The 12302-nt window shown below is 35.6% G+C and overlaps 1 protein-coding gene across 1 annotated transcript; it reads left to right on the top strand.

Moving 5' to 3' along the window:
• Positions 1-369: 369 nt before the first annotated feature.
• LOC117102058 (molybdenum cofactor sulfurase-like) lies at positions 370-12093 on the top strand. The gene is made up of 13 exons (XM_033242272.1): positions 370-520; positions 3397-3553; positions 3961-4644; positions 5813-5889; positions 7384-7583; positions 7665-7781; positions 8165-8605; positions 8926-9088; positions 9675-9780; positions 10392-10507; positions 10773-10866; positions 11293-11449; positions 12076-12093. Exons 1-13 carry the CDS (start codon positions 481-483, stop codon positions 12091-12093), a joined length of 2370 nt encoding a protein of 789 aa, XP_033098163.1. The 5' UTR covers positions 370-480.
• Positions 12094-12302: the final 209 nt, after the last annotated feature.

The raw sequence follows: 12302 nt of genomic DNA, 5'->3' as shown, positions 1-12302 counted from the left end.
ATGCAATAAATTGTTATTGATTATCAGCCTGGGTCTATGCAAAACGTGTATGAATGGTATTATTTATTTAACACGTTTGTTAAATTTGCGAGGAAAATCTTTCTCACAACAATTGAATTCTTGAAATGCTGGGTTTGATTACTAAAACTAGAACAAAAATTATATTTTCTTCTACCACAATAATATCTTTTGTTTTTAGAATTAATTGGAAATCTAATAAGCTGCTTAAATATATAAAGTAATTTATTTAAATATAGTTAATTTAATTGATAATCTTTTTTTAGTGGAACCAAGGATGGATATGCCTGAACCTTGAAAAAGTTTTGAAAATCCTGAATAGCAAGAGGGCGCTGTCCAATGAAAATAAAAACAAACAAACAGGAGGCCCAAGTTCGCTCTCACGGGATTTCGATATTTGTTTAGTTATATTCATTAAAAGATTAGGGTCGTTATTGGTTATAGGTATTTTTTTTTAAACAGATGAATGACAAGATAGAAAGTGAATTCCCTCTTTTGCAAGGTAAGCAAAATAATAGCCAGTCTGTGAGGTTTTTAGGCTAGCCTAGCTAGGTAGGCCTACCTAGGCTACCGTGCGTGGATGGGGCTCCTCTGGCAGCAGATCAACAAGCCGGGCCGCGTCTAACCGAATTACCGTCTAACCAGGGGGGGGGGGGGGNNNNCTAACAAATGCTACCACTGCTAATCTGGACACTTGTGTTGGCGAACCATCGGACTAGCCTAGCATTGATAAGATGATACTAGATAAGCCTATTTCTAGTGTAGCTGCAGGTTTAGCTGCATTTCTAAAAAAATTAATCCAATTCCATTGTTTCAAAACAGCACACCCTTCCTCACGACATAGATAGGCCTTATAGTATAGGCAGTGGCGGCGCCATCGGGGCAGGGGGGCTTAAGCCCCCTTGGTCTGGTCAAGCCCCCCCCCCATCGGCCAAAGCTCATTGGGCAGTCTGACCAAGTAGCCCAAGTTTTCCCATCCCAGCATTTTTCGGCCATCTAAAAGTCCTAATTTTTTTTTTAAATCTAGTTTTGGGAGGAGGGGTCCCATACCCATCCCTGGCTCGGGTCTTCGGCCCTCAAATAACGCTGCATGCTATAATTACACCCATAAATACCTGTCTCTTATACATTAGTGCCCCCCCCCCCCTTAAATTATATCCTAGAGACGCCACTGCTTATAGGCCGCCTCAAATTGGCTTTTGCTGTGTTGCCTTACCCCCATAATAACCATCACTGTGAAAAACGGAAAGTATGAGTATTTGTGGTGTTTGCAGAAACTTTGGACTTATTCAACTGGTTCATTTCATTGACTACGATTTTTCGTTGAGTATTATTTTCATTTGACTGGTTCGTAAAATAGACTTCGAAACGAAAATTAAATTAAACCGGAATGCATTAACAGGGGACGTGTATCCAGGATTTTTTCTGGGTAGGTCCAGATTATAATTTTTTTTACCTTTTCAGTAGGAGACAGGAAAATCGATGACCGCCCCACCAGCTTGAAGCGAATGACAGGCTCAGTTTCAGAATTGCTGGAATTGAGATAGATTACGTCACGCAATTGGCAAGGTCTTTGGACTCATTGCTGGTACCTCATCAATGCTTTTTCATTTATGTCATTGTGAAAAGGCCCTAGAAAAAAATGTCTGGAATTTTTTTTTTTTTTGTTTCATTTATGTCATTGTGAAAAGGCCCTAGAAAAAAATGTCTGGAAAAATTTTTTTTTGAGGGGGGGGGGGGTTGTCGTAAGACCTCCCCGACCCCCCCTTGCATACACCCATGCTTAATAAGCGTTATCCATGTGACCAAAACAAACATGGCCGATTGGTCAGTTTGGCAACAACATTTGTGTTAATATAATTTAGATTGAATTTCGGAAAATATAAATTATAATATTTACCCACATGATGTCATAAATAATTGTAGGCTAACAGAATTCAAAAACTGGATGAAAACAAGCTGAAGCATCCTTGATATTTAGCCACATGAATGAATAAAAGGCAATGATTTAAGCCACTTCAATTTTGGCTTTGCATTCAAAACTGAGTTAACATGGGGTTGAGTTGACTTGGGGCCGAGTTGACATGGGGCCGAGTTGACATGGGGCCGGGTTGACTTGGGGCCGAGTTGACTTGGGGCTGAGTTGACTTGAGGCTGAGTTGACTCAAATTCATATACAGTAGCCTGGTTAATATAAATCAAGGCTAGGCCTAGTTCTATACTAGTAGTTCACATAGTAACTATTCATATATTATCTATACTCTGTATATATCTTTATTTTATCTCCAGCATCATACTGGCATCTAACTGTACAGTGCATTTGGTCAATTTTGTTTGCCTCAAAGTGCATCCAAATTCTTGCTCATGCTTTATCAAAAGTCGATGTGACAGTTTGACAGCTTTGCATAAATACAAGTATTCACTTACAAATGCACAATCAATTACCGGCTACTATAAGCATATATGCGTAGGATGATCATGATATGCAAATTTAGTACTGTACCAGTAAATATGCTACTTAGATAGTACATTTGATTATTAATAGAAATGTCAAACCAGCAATACCTAAATAATACTAATAAAGTAAGATATATTATTTTATTGAAGGTCACAGATGATGTATATGTTGCAGAAGATGGGTGAATCAATAAATAAGCTTATTGCTATTCTCTAATGATGCAGTATAACTTCATAATTTTTAAACTTTTTCTCCTTTAGCTCTTGATGAACGATGTCACCAAAAATGTTATAAAAAACTATTATAATTGAAACCAAAAAAAAATGTTGAAAAATTCTCATTTAAAGGAATCATGTTATCAACGTCCTTTATCACACCAAATCCAAATTTTTGGATAGGAAAAACCTGCCTAACCGATATGATAAATATCAAATCTGTATGTTAGAATAGGCTTTGTTTTGCGCATCAGAAACATAGTCCGAATTTGGGTTCAGATTTGATGTGAATACACCTTGATCCAAAGAAGGAATTTAAAAAAATTTTAAATGATTTTCTAGATACTTTGCAAATAAAATACATTTATTTGACTAAAGACACAAGTTGGTGGCCATCTTGATAGAATTCAAACCCTCAGAGCTTTGAATTGGAACCACTATGCTAACTGCACAATGTTTAATGAAATAATAATAATAATAATACAGTGCTTTATTATTATTATTATTATTATTATTATTATTATTATTATTATTATTATTGTTGTTGTTTACAAAAAGAAGATAATCTTTTTGATAGAGTCATTACCAGAATGTTGTCAATATAAAGAAACAACCCCAGAAATGAAATCATTTAGTGTGGAATTACTGATATTTTCTGTATATATTTTAATTACTGGTATATGATACTAAATATTGTTTACTTAGATGTTGTATATTTGGACCATGCTGCAGCAACCTTGTATGCGAAGAGCCAACTTGAGAGCTATGTGCAGGATCTCAGCAGTCATGTCTATGGAAACCCACACAGTAGAAGCCAGTCCAGCCAGCTGACAGCAGAGGTCATTGAGCATGTGCGGGAAAGGTAAATAAGAACGTATTTCAATTGTGTGAAATAATATAATAATAATATCTCAAATTTGTTGACGTCAATTCCAAACTAAATTACGAGGATCGTAAAACATGAGAGCATCATTACCTCTAGTCATTGGATTTGCAAACCAGTACAAAATGCGACCTCTGCTGCCTGGGGTGTAGTGAACGAAACTAGAAAATTCAATGCCACACTATTCTACATGGTAATTAGTTATATATACTCCTGGGTAGACTATTGTAAGTATAGTAACTTATCCAGGGCACAAACAGAATTCACACAGTGGAACTTAGAACCTCGACCTCATGGTTGACAGTCCTAACATTGACCAAAGTTCTTAAAATTTTTGTTATTGAATTTTTATTATATTCTATGATTTATTTCATAAATGTATACAGAATTTTGCGCCATTTTGGAACATCTTCCGAAACCCATAGTGTCATCTTTACAGCCAACTGCACAGGAGCAATCAAACTTGTTGCCGAAACATTCAAATGGAACACAACACCCACCAAAGAATTAATCCGGTCTACCGAACATGATGCTAGACAAAATCCGGTCTTCCTCTACCTTAAAAACTCTCACACATCCGTTGTTGGGATGCGTGAGTACGCCTCCAAGCACGGTGCAGACTTTGGTTGTATCAACGAGCAGGAAGTCCAAACCTCACTAGAAACTTCACAAGCAGTGACCGAAAGTGCCCTCAAAGGGGAATTACCAAACTGTTTGTTTGCATATCCTGCTCAGTGTAATTTTTCTGGTAGGAAGTATCCACTCAATTGGACCAATCGTTTAAAATCTTACGAAACAGCAACTCTACACGGTTGCTGTGGAAGATGGTGTGTACTCTTAGATGCAGCATCCTATGTTATGACATCAAAGCTTGACCTTGGTTTTTACTGCGCAGACTTTGTCCCAGTGTCTTTTTACAAGATGTTTGGATTCCCAACTGGTATTGGTGGATTGATCATCAGGAATGAATCAGTCTCCTTCCTTCAGAAAACATTCTTTGGAGGAGGGACAGTTCAGGCATATTCAAGTAGTGAGAATTTCCACATCCCAAAGCTTAAAATTCATGAATGGTGAGTAGCATAGTTTAAATGAATGAATGAAATATATAAAGGTAGCACATTACTAAATAAAGTTGTTTTTAGTCGGAGATTGGATGGCAAGTATGTACAGTAGTAACAACCAAAGACCACATTACTCCTCAGGTCTCATATAGACTTAGGTGTAGCCTCAGGTCTCATATAGACTTAGGTGTAGCCTCAGGTCTCATATAGACTTAGGTGTAGCCTCAGGTCTCATATAGACTTAGGTGTAGCCTCAGGTCTCATGTAGACTTAGGTGTAGCCTCAGGTCTCATATAGACTTAGGTGTAGCCTCAGGTCTCATGTAGACTTAGGTCTCATGTAGACTTAGGTGTAGCCTCAGGTCTCATATAGACTTAGGTGTAGCCTCAGGTCTCATATAGACTTAGGTATAGAACACTAAGGACTGCAAACCATCAACACTTACAATCAGCTCTCCACTCTCCATACGGCCTCATATATACTTGGTTATAAAGCATCAAGAGCAGATCTTTTTTTTTTTAAATTTAATTTTAAACTATATTTAATGAGGGTGACCCATTCGGCTCAACATTACTGGTGAGGCGATATTAGGGGTCCCCTGAAGCTGGGCACTCACCGTGCCTGTCGACACAATTCTATGGAGGATGCAACGTCACAATGTGCGTGCAACAAATCGTTTTTAATGACACAAATCTGTTCAGACTGCCACCGAAAATCAGCAGACGACCTCACGTCACCTAGCACTCATCATAATTTACCTTCCTGTAAAAACTGTGTAATTCCTGTTCTTGTGTTTTTTCAGTATATTAACAGAAAACTATATTTTATTATACTATTATTATTATTTTATTGTTTATTTTATTTTATTATTTTATTATATTTTTGAGTCAGGATTAATAAGAATAGAACTAGTTGTTGAGACAGAATTATAACAAAAACAAATTCAATGAAATTAAAAATTGAATTTTCTAGATGTTCCCATCAGACAGTTTTTTTATATTACTCTTTCCATGTTCCATATCAAATATGTGAACACTAAATATATAGGTAATTATTAGTAGATAATTGAAACCTTTTAATGAGTAATATTGATATTATTATCACCTTTATAAATGTATCATTATGATTTACACAAATTATTAAGCTCTCTTATTGATTGAATGGATTTCTTTTGTAGGTTTGAGGATGGCACACTCCCGTTTTTAAACATTGTTGCACTTCGACATGGTTTTGATACATTACAGGGTTTGGCAGGTATAGTATGCTATAATTAATGATGTATTTTAATTGCCTCCAAACACCCGGCCCTTGATATCAATATTGTAAAGTGTGCCGCCGGTATTATCACCCCATTAAGACCTCTTTAAATCTTGTAAAACACATCAGTATTTCTATGGTAACATTGACTCTAGTTTTTTCTTGCCTAATTGATTGTTAAATCCAATAAATAGTCAGTTAGGAAATGCAGAGTCGCATTTGCAGACGGATGTCTCCAATGTAATCTTGAACCAGCAGTCGCAATGTTGCTTGGTTATCTGTAGTAATGATAAATCAATGTTACTTGCAGCTTTAAGAGCGTTCTCTGTATTTAAAATCCTGATTTTAAGGAATTTAGCTCACTTGCCTGGAATAAATAGACTTCATTCAATGAAAAGGTTGTAATTACAATATAACTGTGTTGAGTGTGGTACTGTAGTAACCATAATAAATGTACACTTATGTGGGTGTTCAGTGTGCAAAAAACGCATCTTCCAATGCTTTTATAAATATTTTTTACCAGTGTTTTAAAATTAGCTAATTTCAAATAAACGCTTTTTAAACATAGAACATAAGCAACTCAAATACAAGTAATAATTTTTATTATCTGTTTATTTGCTGAAAAATAACACTACATGCAGTTCTTTATTGTACTGCCTGATCTAGCTGGCAATTTGATGAAAATTAAGCCAGGTTGTTCTATGTTTTATAGCCATTCAATCGTCATGACATGTTGACGGTGATGTCCAAGTCTAGAAATTGTAGACTGATTGAAAACATAATTCCCCATACACTACGCTGTTGAATTTTATCCACACATTTGTAAAATTTAAAATAAGCAGCATCTCATCATAGTTTGAATCTTGTAATATCCGTGGCAGATGCTTTGTTGGTTGTCAAACAATTTAGACCTGTAGGATTATGTGGAAAGACTGAGCAACCCACGAACATGCATTGTTAATCCTCCTGAAATCACCTCCAAGATCGACAGTCGTAAATATCACCATCGCCATGGAAATGATATCGCAGGAGATTTAGACTTCAAAGTAATCAGGATTAAGAGGATTTTATCGTGTATAAGAAGGAAAAAGAACTCTGCGATGTAATGACATTGACAGTTGCAGAAAAGATGAATTATGCATCATAAAACAACATTACCCTTACCTTTAAGGTTCATCTGTAATTGTGGAGATTGGGGCTTCATGGAGACCTTCTTTTTGAAATTTAATTTGCTTATGCAAGTGATCTTTCACACTACTTATCATTGCATCACAAATTTCAGAGATCATGATACACCTTTATCTTAAGCATTTTAAGCAACAAGACGATCTCCTAAAAGATAATTTTTTATCCCAATTATAAATCAATATATTTCTTGGATATTTGATGTTTTGTGATAAATTTTATTAAATATTTATTCTTTTTGCTGCATTTTGAACACTGTGAATTTGTGCTTGCCGATTGAGCTGATTTTAATTATTTCATCACCAGGAGGAATCAATCAAATATCGCAGCATACGTTCACACTCGCCAGATACATCCATCATGAACTAGAATCATACTACCATAGCAACGGCAAGCCAGTAGCTATACTTTATCATGATAATGGCTTTGAAGATATCACAATTCAAGGGGCAATAGTAAATTTTAATCTACTGAGAGAAAATGGAGACTATGTTGGTTACGCAGAGGTAAGAAACAGATGTTTGAATTGACTCTTGCATTACTGATTATATTACAATCGACTAATCACAAATTGTCTTTTAATGCAGGTGGATAAGCTAGCCAACCTTTACAACATTCAACTTAGAACTGGTTGTTTTTGTAACACTGGGGCCTGTCAGAAATTTTTGGGATTGACATCTGAAAAAGTGAAGAACAATTTTCAGGTGATACATAATATTTGTTTTGTTTACTGAAATTTCTGAAATAGGCTAGAAAGGCCGCCAGAAAAGGCTGTTTTAGGGGCTCATTAGGCTAAGCGCCCCTGGCGCCCAAAAAAACTGGACAATTTTGACCTATTTTTAAGCTGCACTTTGACATCATAAAATGTTAAAACATTGTTTTGGTCCAACTTATCGTGGCTGACTGAAAACTTGGCTTGTAAGACAGGCTTTATGTCTTCCTGTTTCCACTCCTGTTAGTTCTTCCCCTACCAAAGCTTCATTCAGATCTGTATGAAACCCTTGATTTACTGTACAAGGAAGTACAGTTTCTGATGCAGCCACCTTGAATTTTGACAACTATAGATTTATCAAACATTTTATTGTAGGCGGGACATAGCTGTGGAGATGATAATGATTTAATCGATGGTCAGCCAACCGGATCTGTCCGGATATCTTTTGGCTATATGTCAAGGTGGAAAGATGCAGAGAGATTTTTACAGTTCATCAGAGAATGCTTTGTGTCTGGCACACAGGATACTGCAGCTCAACGTTTGAACAAAATTTCAAACACTCAAGTTGAAGAACCACTCTTGAATGATAATACTCCACAGTCATATCAGAAAAAAGATGAAATTGACCCATCTTTGAATCATAATGGTCATCAAAACAAGAAAACACGTCTTCCAGATTCAGGGTGCCAAGAACCAATTGAAACCGGATTAAACCAGTATATTCACGAGATACATCACCCAGATCCAGAAACCAGAATCAACCAGTATCTTCACAAGATGTTTATATACCCTATTAAATCATGTGGTGCAGTGGAGGTATGTCTTAGTATGTTAGTTAATGTGATTAAAATATATTTGTAATCAAGGAGGTGGTAATAATACCACTGCTGTAGCTGCTATTGTTACAACTGCTGCTGCTGTCGCTGCCACCAGCTCTACTGCTGTTACTAATGCTGTACTACTTCTACAGCCATGGTACAGCAACCTCAAACCTTTCAATGCCAAAGTATTGGAAAATCTCGGGTTTGGTCCCGAGATTTGCTTGCAGTGTAAAAAGGGTACTGCAGATGTAAACTTGAATATTTTGTTTATATAAAATTATACACCTATTTTATTTTTTTATTTTAAAATTTCAGGTAAAGGAATGGAAACTTGGTGCAAAAGGTTTTGTATATGATAGGGAATGGATGGTAGTGAATGAGAATGATGTTGCATTGAATCAGAAGAGGAACACAAAGCTTTGCCTTATAAAACCAAATATTGACCTCGGGAAGAATGTTCTTATTTTGAATACTAAAGGTTAGTAACAAGTGAGCGGATTCAGAGATGACAGAAAAAGGGGGAGTGGGGTGAAAGTTTGCCAATCAGCAGACAACACTACCCTAGCGGGTCTGGCGTAATTCCCCCCCCCCCCAAAAAAAGAGGTTTTGGCCGATCAATAATTTATTTAATTTCCTTCTTTCATTTCCTTCTTTCCCTTTTTTTAACTTTCCAATAGTAGGGGTGCCCCCCTGCCCCGCTAAATCTGAAGCTGATAATTAACTATATAGTACAATTTGTTATTGACTTCTCATTTTCATATTATTTGTGCTAAATGATTGAATAGAACATTGTTATTTTTTTACAGAATTATAAAAGGAAGTTATACTTGATAATTGACACTTTATTATAATTTAATAATATTTGTAATTATAGTAGTAATTTATAGTGATCGTGTACTGCATTTTGCCTTGACAGCTGCATGTGTGACAGTACCAAGTCATTTGAAAAAAAAACATAGGAACACTACTATTGTTGTTGTTCTATTTCATTTGATGTGTCAGTTTTATTTCATCCACTTGTTGTGTAAGTCACATATCATTATTTATATTTTTTATTCAAATAGGGAAAACTCCATGTACAGTTCCACTGGAGATTGAAGAGACGCTATTATCGGAATCTTCCACACGAGAAGATCCACGAGTTTGTGAGAGTAGAGTTTGCATGGATAGGTATTAACACAATACTGTAATCATAATTTTTGTATAGCACCCTCTATTCTTGCCTGTCCTGATTATCAAATGTTCTTTGACAAAAAACTGTTGTATGCCCCTATATAGTCATGATGTGCCTATATATGGTCATGATGTGATGTCATCATGACCATATTTAGGCATGTCATGTTTTTGTCAAATCAATTTTGATAATCTGGACAGGGCCTTGCATGATGTCATTTTAACTGGCATTTAAAATCAGTTAGAGAAATCAGGTGACAATTGGAAAATGACAGTGGTACACCAAAATGGGAGAAGCTTGTGGGCCAAAGAGTGCTCAAATCTTTAAAACCTCAAACATTCAATTAAAACCAAAACCATTCAATTAAATTGCAAATTTAAAGGCTCAACTAATATTCATAGATAGATTTTACAGACTTTTTGCTATGAAAATCCATAATTTTTCCAGCAAATGTAAAATTCTACAAAGAATGTAGGAACAGTAAAGTTTTCATGTCTGTTAATTGGCAAAAAACTCTTTTCAAAACAACTAGTGTAATATAAATGCACAGGTTATAGGTTTTAATACCCAAGTCAATATGCAAAGCATATTTTCTTTTTGGCTGTAGGGTGCAAGGCATTGATTGCGGACAAGAGGTGTCGGACTGGCTCTCGGATGTACTTGGCCAACGATGTAGACTTATCAAACAAAATCATAGATACAAACGCCATACAAACCGAATTGGTATGCACTATTCCTTTCTTTCCCCTTTTCTGGTTTAAATAAATTTGTTTTATAAATGTTATTCTATTGCTAAGGCTTATATTGTGCAGAGGTCCTTGTGTAATGACTTAAGCAAAAACTAAAATTGCTATCAAATATCAAACTTCATGTGAATAATGCCTATGATTTGGCTATAGTGTACAGTATATGTTAGCTGATATAGTTATATATGGTAAGATTTGTAGTACTTGTATTTGTAATAACTGTAAAATCTTTCATCTTATAGGTGAGACTGCTGAAGTGTCTTTTGTAAATGAGTCACAATTTTTACTGGTTAATAAAGCAAGCATAAATCATCTTCTCAAGTACATACAACAAAGGTAATATATGATGGTGGTGATAATGATGGTAATAATGATGATGGAAAAACCAGATAGTGTTTACACTTTTTTATATACCTCACACTAATTGCTATGTGTTGATTTTAAATAATGAAATTGAATAAAATGAAATGAAATTAAAATGAATGACAAAAAGAAAGATGACAATAAAATCAATGACAAGAACAGCAACATAAATAATGGCAACAAGGATGATGACAGAAAGAACGACAACAGAAGAACATGACTGAAAGGAAAATGTCAGGAATGATGAGCATGACAATATCATTAATGATGGAAAAACGGTGACGATGACAACAATCATGAAAATGTCAAGAATGATGGTGATGGGCGGAACAAAAATTTAGAGATTTAGAGACTAAACTACTAAAGTTATATTTCTGTATTATTCAATTTTTTTTAAAGACAGTGTATCACAGATGTTAATGTACAGGATACCGTTATTCGGATGGATCTTGACAATTTGACTGCTCGATTTCGTGCCAATTTTGTCATCTCTGGTCAGGCCGCATTTGAGGAAGATGAATGGAAAGAAGTTTACATACATGGCGTGAAGTTTAAGGTGAACAGCTAACAAATATTGCATATATATGGTACTGAATTAAGACTCAAAACTAATAGGTTCCTTGATAAAATCAAATTCACTTCTTCGTGTGAGACATACAAGAGGTCTGACTGCCTGGGTTTCTTTGAAACGCAATCCTGTCTCAAAAAGTACTAACACAAACTAGAGGGCATTCTTCAAAAGAACGTAAAAGTTGTTTGTATCAAATGCGTGCTGCATCTATAGAATAGATGTTTGAGTTTCAAACTCTATTCAAATTCTAAGAGGGCGCCCCCTATCTCATGGTAGTGTTTTGTTTTTTGTTTCATTACGTGCAAGCAAAATCAACGCAGGCAGACCTCTTGCTATTCTGTACTCTTTAATAACACTCACTACAGACTTATTTGCAGCAGTGTCCCACCTGCTCTTTGTACTGCATTATTTCGTGTTTTCGAATTAGGGGATCATTTTGCACATGGGGCCACCATCTCGTCTAAATGAATCGTCCACCATCTCGTCCAGCAAAAATAACTGGGCTATGATGTTTCCTACATCTCGCCATTCTTTGTTTCCGAACTGTTGGACAATACCAGATGCTATATCAATACTCTATTTTGTTAGTAGTTTTCCTGTTTGTTTTGTAGGTTGTTGGTCCCTGTTGATCAAGAGACAGGAATAAGAGGCAAAGAAACACTGAAAATAATCTCCACCCTCAGAGGAAAAAGAGTGTGTAGCTATACTTGTTTGTACATTACTGTGTATCTTATACTGCTATTATTATTTTACTAGTCTTATTACTAATGAGAAAGAAAAAAAAAACCAATATCTTGAAAATATAGGATTCGTTTTTATTTTTAGTAAGAATGGGCCG

Source organism: Anneissia japonica, unplaced genomic scaffold, assembly GCF_011630105.1.
Source record: "Anneissia japonica isolate Jap-2015-1 unplaced genomic scaffold, ASM1163010v1 scaffold997_len2565447_cov190, whole genome shotgun sequence".
NCBI lineage: Eukaryota > Metazoa > Echinodermata > Crinoidea > Comatulida > Comatulidae > Anneissia > Anneissia japonica.
The sequence above is the reverse complement of the archived record's forward strand: the minus strand, read 5'-3'. Positions and strand labels throughout refer to the sequence as shown.

Coding starts and splice junctions, on each gene's coding strand:
- LOC117102058 (XM_033242272.1), top strand. CDS start 481: ATGAATGACAAGATAGAAAGTGAATTCCCTCTTTTGCAAG. Junction 3,554..3,960: donor ATTGAGCATGTGCGGGAAAG/GTAAATAAGAAC, acceptor AAATGTATACAG/AATTTTGCGCCATTTTGGAA. Junction 7,584..7,664: donor ACTATGTTGGTTACGCAGAG/GTAAGAAACAGA, acceptor CTTTTAATGCAG/GTGGATAAGCTAGCCAACCT.